We start from the raw sequence: 12,948 nt of genomic DNA, 5'->3' as shown, positions 1-12,948 counted from the left end.
TTTAGCCTATTCAGCTTCCTGAGTACTTTCTCTGTCGTAATTGTGACTGCGCACACTTCTCTTCCCTGCCACCCTTGAGTGTCCGGTATCCTGCTGTCTTCCTCAGTGAAGACTGATGCAAAATACTTGTTCAGTTCCTCTGCCATCTCCTCATCTCCCATTACAATTTCTCCAGCATCATTTTCTATCAGTCCTATATCTACTTTCACCTGTCTTTTACTCTTTATATACTTAAAAAAGCTTATAGTATCCTCTTTGATATTATTTGCTAGCTCCCTTTCATAGTTAATCTTTTCTCTCTTAATGACCTTCTTAGTTTCCTTTTGTAAGCTTTTAAAAACTTCCCAATCCTCTGCCTTCTAATTTTTACTTCCTTGTATGCCCTCTCTTCACTTTAACTTTGGCTTTGACTTGTCAGCTACGGTTGCATCCTTTTTCCATTCGAAAATTTCTTCTTTTTTGGAATATACCTGCCTTGCACCTTCCTCACTTCTTGCATAAACTCCAGCCACTGCTGCTCTGCAGTCTTTCCCGCCAGTGTCCCTTTCCAGTCAACTTTGGCCAGTTCCTCTCTCATGCCACTGTAGTTTCCTTTACTCCACTGAAACACCGACACATCAGATTTCGGCTTCTCTTTCTCAAATTTCACAGTGAACTCAATCATGTTATGATCACTGTCTCCTAAGGGTTCCTTCACCTCAATCTCTCCAATCACCTCCGGTTCATTACACAATACCCAATCCAGTACAGCCGATCCCCTAGAGGGCTCAACAACAAGCTGTTCTAAAAAGCCATCTCGCAGACATTCTACAAATTCTCTCTCTTGAGATCCAGTGCCGACCTGATTTTTCCAATCTACTCGCATGTTAAAATCCCCCACAATTATCATAACACTGCCCTTCTGACAAGCCTTTTCTATTTCCAGTTGTAATTTGTAGTCCACATCCCTGCAGCTGTTTGGAGGCCTATAAATAACTGCCATCAGGGTCCTTTTACCCCTGCTATTCCTTAGCTCAACCCATAAAGATTCTGCACCTTCCGATCCTATATCACCTCTTTCTAATGATTTAATATCATTTCTTACCAATAAAGCCACGCCTTCCCCTCTGCCTACCTTCCTATCCTTCCGATACACCACGTATCCTTGGACGTTCAGCTCCCAGAGACATGCATCCTTTAGCCAGGTCTCAGTGATGGCCACAACATCATATCTGCCAATCTGTAGCTGTACAACAAGATCATCCACCTTATTTCTAATGCTGCGTGCATTTAAGTACAACACCTTAAGACCAGTATTTGATACTTTTTGCTTTGATTTCACTGCAACTCTATTGCACTGCAACTCATCCCAATGGCTACACATTTGCCCCATCACCTGCCTGTCTTTCCTGACATCTTTACTGCTCACTATCTTAAGATTTATTTCTGTTTTCCCCTTCCTCCGCTCTATCATTCTGGTTCCCATCCCCCTGCCAAATTAGTTTAAACTGTCCCCTAACAGCTCTATTAAACTAATATCCAAATATTAAATATCATAGAATTAGAGAGGAGAGCTAAGATAAAATATCAGCCATAGATTATTGAACGGCAAGACAAGCACAAGGAGCCTGATGGATAGTCATGCTTCTATTTGCTTCTCTTTCATTTTGGTAAAAGGAATAAAACTTACACTATTTTCTGAACAGGGTGAAAATTCAAAAATCCTAGGTGTAAAGGGACTTGAGACTTGGGAGTCCTCATGCAGGATTTCCTAAAGGTTAACACAAACAAAATGCTGGAGGAACTCAGCAGGCCAGGTAGCATCTATGGAAAAGAGTACACAGTCGATGTTTCAGGCCGAGACCCTTCACCAGGACGAGAGAAAAAAAGGTGAGGTCAGAGTAAGAAGGTGAGAGGAGGGGAGGGGAGGGAGAAATACAAAGTAGTAGATGATAGGTGAAACCAGGAAGGCCGGGTGAAGTAAAGACTGGGAAGTTGATTGAGAAGGGGGAGGTGCACCAGAGGGAGGTGATGGGTGGATAAGGAAGAGAGGGAAATGGGAATGGGTAATAGTGATGGGGGTGGGAGGGGTATGCCATTACTGTAAGTTCAAGAAATCGACGTTCATGCCATCACGTTGGAGGCTACCCAGACAGAATATAAGGTTTTGCTCCTCCAACCTAGTGTGGCCTCATCGCGGCAGTAGAGGAGGCCGTTGACTGACGTATCAGAATGGAAATGGGAAGTGGAATTAAAATGGGTGGCCACTGGGAAATCCTGCTTCTTCTGGCAGACGGAGTGTAAGTACTCGTTGAAGTGGTCTCCCATTCTACGTCGGGTCTCACTGATATACAGGAGGCCACACCGGGAGTACTAGATACAACAGATGACTCTAACAGACTCACAGGTGAAGTGTCGCCTCACCTGGAAGGACTGTTTGGGGCCCTGAATGGTAGTGAGGGAAGAGGTCTAGGGGCAGGTGTAGCACTTGCTCAGCTTGCAAGGATAAGTGCCAGGAGGGAGATCAGTGTGAAGGGATGAATGGACAAGGACAGAGTCATGCCATGTACGGAGCAATCCCTGTGGAAAACAGAAGGTGCGGGGGAGGGAAAGATGTGCTTGGTGGTGGGATCCTGTTGGAGATCACAGAAAATACAGAGAATTGTGTGCTAGACGCGGAGGCTGGTGGGGTGGTAGGTGAGGACAAAAGGAACCCTATCCCTGGTGGGATGGAAGTAGGATGGGGTGAGGACAGACATGCACGAAATGGAAGAAATGTGGGTGAGGGCAGCGTTAATGGAGGAGGAAGGGAAGCCTCCACCATTGAAAGAAAGAGGCTATCTCCTTAGTTCTCGACTGAAAAGCTTCATCCTGAGATCTGGAGGAACTGAGAGAAGGGGATGGCACTTTTACAAGTGGGAAGAGGTGTAGTCTAGGTAGCTGTGAGAATCAGTGGGTTTATCAGAAGATAAGCTGTCTCCACAGCTAGAGACAGAGAGATCGGGAAAGGGGAGGGAGGTGTCGGAAATGGACGAGGTAAATTTGAGGGCAGGGTAGAACATGGAGGCAAACTTGATGAAGTCAACGAGTTCAGCATGGGTGGAGGAAGCAGCACCAATCCAGTCATTGATGTAGCATAGGAAAAGTTGAGGAATGATACCAATGTACGATTGGAACATAGACTGTTCCATGTAGCCGACAAAAAGGTCAGCATAGCTGAGACTTTTGTTAGTGCCCATGGTTACACCTTTTTCCTAAAGGTTAACTAGGTTAACTTAAAGGTTGAGTCAGTGGTGAGGAAGGTGAATGCAATGTTAGCACTCATTTCGAGAGGACTAGAACATAAAAGGAGGAACTAATGCTGAAGCTTTATTAGGTAGTGGTGAGGCCTCACTTGGAGTATTCTGAGCAGTTTTGGCCCCCTTATCTAAGAAAGGATGTGTTGGCATTGGAGAGGGTTCAGGGGAGGTTCACAAGAATGATTCCAGTAATGAAAAAGTTAACATATGAGGAGCGTTTGATGGTTCTGGGCCTGTACTCAGTGGAATTTAGAAGAATGGGGGGTATGGGGGGGGAGAATCTTGTGGAAACCTATCAAATGTTGAAAGGTTTAGATAGAGTGGACGTGGAGAAAATGTTTCCTATAGTGGGGAGTTGAGGACCACAGGGCACAATTTCAGAGTAGAAGGACATCCACTTAGAACAGAGATAAGGAGGAATTTCTTTAGCCAGAGGGTGATGAATAGGTGGAATTCATTGCCACAGGCAGCTGTGGTGGCCAGGTCATTGGGTGTATTTAGGGCAGAGGTGGATCGGTTCTTGATTAGTGAGGGTACAAAACATTATGGTGAGAAGGCAGGAGAATGGGGTAGAGAGGGAAGTGGATCAGCCATGATGAAACGGCAGAGCAGACTCAATGGGCTGAATGGTCTAATTTTGTTCCTTTGTTGTATAGTTTTTACGGCCTATTTCTGATGTAAATATGCCCTGGTAATTAGATTAGAAGAACATTTGCTCAGTGCCAATGTAAGATCATTTTAACCAGGATTACTCTGTGGGATTGCCAATGAAAAAGCTCGATACTTTGCAGGCTCACGCTAAAATCCACGCAAATTAACTTCCGATAGTCTTTGCAAATGTCTGTGCAGCAATATAACTCTGCCATGGACGGTCCCAGCCTGGCTGTGAAAGGAGGAGGGCTGGGCATGGGGCTAGCAACTCCATCCCATTAAAACCCAGAGCTACAGAAACGCCAACGGAAGTTCCAAAGACCCCATCCCTGGGAAAGGAAGGAGTTTTGAAGACAGGCAACTCCCGGGGACAATCTGAAAGACTGGCCCTGGACAGAGAACTCTAGCAAGTTGCTGTCTTCAGCAGCTTAGGCCCAGTAGGGGTGATGTGTTTAAAGAAAAAAAAGAAAAATTGAGGCAATGTGCGTTGTTTGAGTTAGATATAACCCTTTAGCTGAAAGGATGTAAAAGTAACTGCTCCACCTAGTCCTACATTGGAAAAGGAGTCTTTCACCTTCCCTCCATTTCAATTAAAATCTCCTCAGTATAATTGCAATGCTTTCCGTTGAGTACAGATTCAGTTCCTCACCTCTGATAATTTTATTTGTGCCACATGTCTGGGACATCTTGGTGCCCAACTCCTGAATCTCTGTCCATAGAAACCCCACATGCCTAACCCCAGCTGTCTGACTATTGTACGTCAACTCCTCGCTCCAGTGCCCAACAAATCCAGTGCCTCATGTCAAAGTTCAATGCGCATAAATCCTCAGTTTACCAATATTCACGACTATTTCTGCCAACACTGAATGCTCAGTCTCATTTCCAGGATTGAACTCAGAGCACATGTTGTTTGGCTTCATCTCCCAAACCCTTTCCTTTAGCAAGTCCACCTACCTTGTAAATCCAAGTAGCTCTTCTGGTGTCGGGCTGCTTGTTCCTGAGTCTCCTCTAATTCCTTCCGTAGTTGTTTAATCTGCAACCTCAGCTCATCCAATTCCAACATACAAAGCATATTGTTGCACGATTTTGCACCTGTTGACCTTATTCTACAGATTTCTGGATTGCTTAATAATTGGTCATAAGACCTATGGAAACGAGCTACCATGTCACAAAGTTCTAGATTGGCTGATATCACAGTAGATACTTTGGGATCAGTTGAGTTGATATCAACTGGTTTTGTAACAGATAATATAACCTCACTTGGTTTGGAAATAGCTAACATGATTTCAGGAATCTCAGGATCAACTGATCTAACCACAGGCCCCTTGGAATTTGATTCAATCTCAGAAGATTTGGGATCAGTTGCTTCCATTTCAGATAACTTGGCATCTGAGGAACTGGAAGGAATTGAATTGATGTCATATTCCTCGGAAGCAGCTGACTTGACTTCAGGTTCATTGGGAGTACTGGAATTAAAATCAGAATCATTGGTAGCAGCTAATTTGACCTCAGAAGATTTGGGATCAGCTACCCTGTTCTCTGTCAGATTAGAAGCAATTGACTTGACCTCAGAAAATGTGGATTCAGCTGACTTAACCTCCGATGGCTTGGAATCAATTGATTTGTCTTCACACATCCCAAGTTCAGCAAGTATGTCCTTGGATTGTTTGGGAGCTACTGACCCTGTCTCAGATGGTTTTGGATCAACTGACTTGACTTCAGATTGTTTGAGATCAACTGACTTGACTTCAGATTGTTTGAGATCAACTGACATGACCTGAGATGGTATGGCGTCAGATGACTGGACTTCTGTTTTTCCAGAATCAAGCAGTTTGTCTTTGGATTGTTTGAGTTTTGTTGATATGACCTCAGGTGGGGCAGGATCAGCTGTTTTGAGCTCAGACTTTTTAGGATCATCTACCTTAAACTCTGACTGGTCAGGATCAATAGTCTTGACCTCAGATGACTTAGAACAAGCTAAATTGATCTCTGACTGTGTGGGATAAGCTGTCAGGATCTCAGATGTTTTGGAATCTTCCAATTTGACCTCTGAATCCTTGGGATCAATTGTCTTGACATCAGAAGGTTTGTGATAATCCAATTTGACCTCTATCATATTGGGTTCAATTGTCTTGACATCAAATGGTGTAGAACAAGTTGACATCTCAGATGGTTTAGGATAAGGAGTCTGGATTTTCGATGATTTAGAATCTGCTAACTTGACCTCTGACAATTTAGCATCAACTGTTTTGATTTTAACTGGCTTGTGATCAGCTGATTTGACTTCCATCACCTTGGGATCAATCGTCTTGACATCAGATAGTTCAAAGCAAGCTGACTTGATCTCAGATGCTTTTATATCAGTTGACTTGACCACTGATATATCAGGATCAACTGTCTTGACCTCAGATGATTTAGGACATGTTGAATTGACTTCAGATGTTTTGAGATCATCTGACATGACTTCTGACACCTTAGGATCAACTGTCTTGCCCTCGACTGATTTGGGTGTTGGCTTTACCTCAGATGATTTGTAAGTGGCTAACCTGACCTCAGATGTCTGAGAATTGGATGACATGACCACAGTTGGTGTAGAATCTGCTAATTTGACATCAGTTGATTTGTGATCAGATGAACCAATTTCAGAAGCCTTGAGATTAGTTGAATTTGCCTCTGATACTGTTGATGGTTCTGATTTCAGCTCAGAGACTGGAATATCAGATGACTTCACATGTGTCTCTGAATCGCCTGAAGTTGACGCATTTGATGTTGATACATTTGACTTGATGTCTCCTGATAGCAAATCACCTGAGTAAGAAAAAAAAGTTGATGAAAAAAAACAAAGTATAAAGTATTTACAAGCTCATTACTCACAGTGTGCCAGAAACTGATTCAACAGCACGCCCTCCCAGACTGAGAAAATGATTATTGCTGAACGCCAAGTCCAGAGCTAACCATCTCAGGTTAGTGTGACCTGACCACCCATCACTCAATGCTCATGCATCCACTGTCTGTCAATCATTAGCTAACATTCCTAAAGTCCATTCCTACTGAAAGGTGTGCGCAAATCACACATGCCTCAGCATGTCATCGACAAAGCCTAGCTTCTTACTGGATGGTGTGTCAATGGCTGCTCTTCACAATTCAAGATTCAAGTTTGTTTAATGACATTCCCAGTGCACAAGTGTAAAGGAGAAAAAGGTAATTGTTACTCTGGATCTGATGCAGCACATAAAAACACAATAAGAACACAATAATGAAAAAACACAATAAAGATAAATACATAAGATAGCTGATATGCAGAGATTGATTGTATGTCCATAAAGTGATGCTAGGCACAGGTGTGTCTGTACACAAGGTGACTGTGATAGGAAATGATAAGGTAGTGGAGGTGGGGGTGTAGAGGAGTAGGTTTGTGGGAGGAGGTGCTGATCGACCATACTGCTTTGGGAAAGTGACTGTTTTTGAATGTGATGATCCTGGCTAGATGCTACGTAGAATCCTCCCTGATGGTCCATGAGCAGGGTGGGTGAGATCCTTCATGATGTTACTAGCCTTTTCTGTCCTTGATGGTGGGTAGGCTAGAGCAGGTAATGTGTTGGGCAGTTTTGCTTACCCACTGTAGAGCCTTTCTGTCTGCCACTGTACAGTCTCCATGTCATGCAGTGATGCAGCTTGTTAGGATGCTTCCTACTGTGCATCTGTAGAATGACGTGAGTATAGACGTGCATAGTCCAGATCTCTTCAGCCTCCTCAGAAGGTAGAGGCATTAGTCAGCTTTCCTGATTCTCCATAATGTGTTCTGGGACCTTGAAAGGTTGTGCAAGATGTGCACTCGTGGGAGTTTGAAACTGCTCGAGTTTCCATTGCTGTGTTGCTGATGTAAAGAGGGGTGTGAGTGGCACGAGTTCTCCTGACGGCAATAACCATCTCCTTTGTCTTGTTGACATTGAGGAAGAGGTTATTTGCCTGGCATCAGGCCTTGAGCTCTTCCACCTCCTCTCCATAGACCATCTCATCATTGTTGATGACGAGCCCCACCACTGTGGTGTCATCGGCGAATCTGACAATGTGATTATTTGGGTGTCTTGTCATGCAGTCATGTGTGAACTCTGAACTCAACAGAAACCAGAGCTGAGCATTATTGGACAGTGTGCCTCAAAGCCCAGAGCCAGGCATTATTGGACAGTGTGTCTCACAGCCCAGAGCTGAGCATTATTGGACAGTGTGCCTCAAAGCCCAGAGCCAGGCATTATTGGACAGTGTGCCTCACAGCCCAGAGCCGAGCATTATTGGACAGTGTGCCTCACAGCCCAGAGCCGGGCATTATTGGACAGTGTGCCTCACAGCCCAGAGCCGAGCATTATTGGACAGTGTGTCTCACAGCCCAGAGCTGAGCATTATTGGACAGTGTGCCTCAAAGCCCAGAGCCAGGCATTATTAGACAGTGTGCCTCACAGCCCAGAGCCGGGCATTATTGGACAGTGTGCCTCACAGCCCAGAGCCGAGCATTATTGGACAGTGTGCCTCAAAGCCCAGAGCCGGGCATTATTGGACAGTGTGTCTCACAGCCCAGAGCTGAGCATTATTGGACAGTGTGCCTCACAGCCCAGAGCCGAGCATTATTAGACAGTGTGTCTCACAGCCCAGAGCCAGGCATTATTGGACAGTGTGTCTCACAGCCCAGAGCCGGGCATTATTGGACAGTGTGTCTCACAGCCCAGAGCCGGGCATTATTGGACAGTGTGTCTCACAGCCCAGAGCCGAGCATTATTGGACAGTGTGTCTCACAGCCCAGAGCCGAGCATTATTGGACAGTGTGCCTCACAGCTGTACCTACTAACCAGGCATAGCATGCCATGAGCATGACTGTCACTAGAGAGTGCCCAGAATCTCAATTTATCTTATTACTACTGCTTGACAAACAATGACCTGGGAGGCTGAGAACCTTCGTAGACAATCTATTTTATTATTCATTTGGTGATACAGTGCTGAGTAGACCCCTCCAACTTTTCGAGCCACACCGCCCACCAACTCCCGACAAATCTGATTAACCCTAATTGAATCACAGGACCATACACAATGGCTAATTAACATACCCAGCAAGTCTTTGGACTCTGGGAGGAAACCACTAGGGAGGGCCTATAGACTCCTTACAGAACGGCACTGGAATTGAACTCTGAACTCCAGAATGCTCCCAGCTGAAATAGCGCCGCACTAACCGCTATGGTACCATGGCGCCCATAACATTATTAAGTAATGTACCCAGAGTCTGATTTCCTCCACGGTGTGAGCCCTCTCCACATCCACACAGCAAGCAAAGCTTACAAGACATCATACCCAAAGTGACTGACAGAAATCATATCTGATTCCAAGGGAGCAGCCACTGGTAATCCTGCAATGGGAGGACATAAATCTTCTCAAAGCAAAATATATTAATAAACTGGAATGTGGACGCCCCTGGGAGGGAAACCATTTATTGTCTATCTCTAATTGCCCCTAAAAGGTGGCATTGAAGTTGATCTTAAACTACTGCAGTCCTTCAGGGCTGGTCATTATTGAATTTAAGGTTTTAGACCCAGTGGAGTTGAGGAACCTGTGATATAGTGAAAGACATGGAGGGAATCTGCAGCTAACTGGATTCCAGTGTGCTTCAGCAATACAGCTCACACATTTGGTAGGTGCTGTTGCAGTAACCTGAGCAAGTACTGTATTACAGTCTGTAAATGATGCGTACAGCAGCAACGTGTAATTGAGGAGCAAATGAATGTGTAGAACAGTGCATGGGGTTGCAGACTTGAAGAGTTTCAAAACCTCTTGACAGTTGTTGGAACTGCACTTATCCAGACAAGTGGAGAGAATGTAAAACATAAGAAACAGGAACAGAAGTAACCACTTTGACCTTCCAGAACTGCTCAGCCATGAATGATTATGAGTTGTGTATCTCAGTGCTATTTTCCAGCACGACCTCCCTGATTTTCTTGATGACCAGAAATCCATTGATCTCTTGTGTTGAAGGAACACAATGACCGAGCTGCCTCAGCAATCCAAGTAAAAATTTACCAAGGTTCAACGCTCTCAGAGTGATGAATTTTCTTCTTAGCTCAATCCTCCAGTTGGTGGAAACATCCTCCCTGCATCCAGCCTATTGAACCCTATAAGAATCATGTAAATTTCAATATCTTATCCTTTTAAACAGTCTATGTCTCCTCAATCTCTCCTCATGTTGCAAACCTACCAGCCCTGGAACCAGTCTAATGAACCTCCACTGAAATCCCTCTATGGTTGTAAATACATTTTTTCTTGACAAGAAGACCAAAACGGCACATGATCAGTCAGCTGTGGTCTCATCTAGACTCTAGAAAATTATGGCAAAAATTTCCTTGCCCCTGTATAGAATCCTCCTGTAATAAATGCTAACAAATCATGTATCCACCAAATTGCATGCTGCATCCATGTGTTGACTTTCAGTGATCTGAGCGCAAGCATTCATTGCTGCCTCCAAACATCAACACTACTCAGTCTCTCACATTCAATAAACATTTTGCTTCACACTTTGTGCAACTCAATAGATAATGTCCTATTTCCCACACTTTTTCCATCTGTATTTTCTCCCAGGCTCATTCAGTTTGTCCATATCCTCCCGAAGATTCATTCCGTCTATCATACTCACAATCTCACGATACTGAGCATTATCATCACTCTTGACACAAGATAGTTGACATAGAAACTATGACACTTCACAGCATCAGCCAGATCATTGTGAAAGATTGTGAACAGCTGAGGTCTAAGAACACATCTCTGTGGCTTTGCACCAGCCATAGCCTGACAACCTGAGAAGGATCTGTTTATCCTTTGCATTCTATCCAGTAACCAATTCTCAGTCTACACCACTGCAAATCAATACATTGTGAAGTGTATTTTATCATGCCCTGAACTTGCAGATGCTAGAGAGAGTATGGAGTGTCACAAACCATAGGATACCCAGCCTCTGACTGCTCCTGCACTTGACACTTTTGAGTGCCTGGTCCAGTTGTGCTTCTTGTATACGGTGACACCTCCCCCACCCCAGGATGCTGATGGTGGGAAGGGCTCAGTAATGGCTCAACCCAAATGCTCCCTGTCTTCCTGTATACTTTTACCTTCCAACAGCAGGGACCTCAAAGCAGTTGAGAGGTACCATCAATCATTGTAGAATAAGCAAACCACATTATAAGATCATAAGACATAGGAGCAGGATTGGGGCCATTCAGCCCATCGAGTCTGCTCCGCCATTTCTCATGGCTGATCCATTTTCCTCTTAACTCCATTCTCCTGCCTTCTCCCCATAACCTTACATGCCCTGACTAATCAAGAACCTATTAACTTCCATCTTCAACGCATCCAGTGACCTGGCCTCCACAGACGCCTGTGGCAAGAAATTCCACAGACTTTTCACCCTCTGGCCCAAGAAATTCCTCATCCTGTAATACCCTGGGATCTTATCTTGTTTAGCAGCTTCATGTGTGGCACCTTATCAAAGGCCTTCTGAATGGAGGTCCCTCTATTTTGAGGCTGTGTCCTCTGGTCCTAGACTCTCTCGTGAAAGGAAGAATCCTCTTCACATCTACTCTATCTAGGCCTTTCAACATTTGAAAGGTTTCAATGAGAATCCACCTCAATCTTCTAAATTCTAGTGAGTACAGGCCCAGAGCTTTCAATTGCTGCCCATATAACCATAACCATATAACAATTACAGCACGGAAACAGGCCATCTTGGCCCTTCTAGTCCGTGCCGAACTCTTACTCTCACCTAGTCCCACCAACCTGCACTCAGTCCACAACCCTCCATTCCTTTCCTATCCATATATCTATCCATTTTAACTTTAAACGACAACATCGAACCTGCCTCAACCACTTCTGCTGGAAGCTCATTCCACACAGCTACCACTCTTTGAGTAAAGAAGTTCCCCCTCATGTTACCCCTAAACTTTTGTCCTTTAACTCTCAACTCATGTCCTCTTGTTTGAATCTTCCCCACTCTCAATGGAAAAAGCCTATTCACGTCAACTCTATCAATCTCCCTCATAATTTTAAACACCTCTATCAAGTCCCCCCTCAACCTTCTACGCTCCAAAGAATAAAGACCTAACTTGTTCAACCTTTCTCTGTAACTTAGGAGATGAAACCCAGGCAACATTTTAGTAAACCTCCTCTGTACTCTCTCAATTTTATTGACATCTTTCCTATAATTCGGTGACCAGAACTGTACACAAAACTCCAAGTTTGGCCTTACCAATGTCTTGTACAATTTCAACATTACATCCCAACTCCTATACTCAATGCTCTGATTTATAAAAGCCAGCATACCGAAAGCTTTCTTCACCACCCTATCCACGTGAGATTCCACCTTCAGGGAACTATGCACCATTATTCCTAGATCCCTCTGTTCTACAGCATTCTTCAATGCCCTACCATTTACCATGTATATCCTATTTTGATTAATCCTACCAAAATGTAGCACCTCACATTTTTCAGCATTAAACTCCATCTGCCATCTTTCAGCCCACTCTTCTAACTGTCCTAAATCTCTCTGCAAGCTTTGAAAACCTACCTCATCATCCACAACACCACCTATCTTAGTATCATCTGCATACTTACTAATCCAATTTACCACCCCATCATCCAGATCATTAATATATATGATAACCCTATCATTTCTGAAATCATTTTCGTGAACCTCCTCTCAACCTTCTTGAATGTCTACACATCCTTTCTTAAATAAAGGGCCCAAAGCTGCTCACAATACTCCAAGTGAAGCCTCATAAATGCCTTATACAGCCTCCGCATTACATTCTTGCCCTTATATCCTAGTCCTCTTAAAATTAATGCTAACATTGCATTCACCTTCCTCACCACTGATTCAACCTGCAAATTAACTTTTAGGTCATCTGGACGAGAACTCCCAAATTCCTTTGCACCTCAGATTTTTTAATTTTCCCCGTTTATAAAATAGTCTATGCTTTTATTCCTTCTACCA

The 12,948-nt window shown here is 44.0% G+C and overlaps 1 protein-coding gene across 8 annotated transcripts in view; it reads right to left on the bottom strand.

Annotated features, from left to right (window-relative positions):
• ccdc136b (coiled-coil domain containing 136b) overlaps nt 1-12,948 on the bottom strand; it is an 84,884-nt gene that overhangs the window by 37,729 nt on the left and 34,207 nt on the right. For all 8 annotated transcript variants that reach the window (XM_063072909.1, XM_063072908.1, XM_063072912.1 and 5 more), the window contains one exon: nt 4,884-6,737. In XM_063072909.1, coding sequence (XP_062928979.1) covers nt 4,884-6,737 — 1,854 coding nt within the window. The remainder of the gene's footprint in view (nt 1-4,883; nt 6,738-12,948) is intronic.

The sequence above is a fragment of the Mobula hypostoma genome, chromosome 20 (genome assembly GCF_963921235.1).
Source record: "Mobula hypostoma chromosome 20, sMobHyp1.1, whole genome shotgun sequence".
NCBI classification, from domain to species: Eukaryota; Metazoa; Chordata; class Chondrichthyes; order Myliobatiformes; family Myliobatidae; genus Mobula; species Mobula hypostoma.
This window is presented reverse-complemented; position numbering and strand designations above follow the sequence as displayed.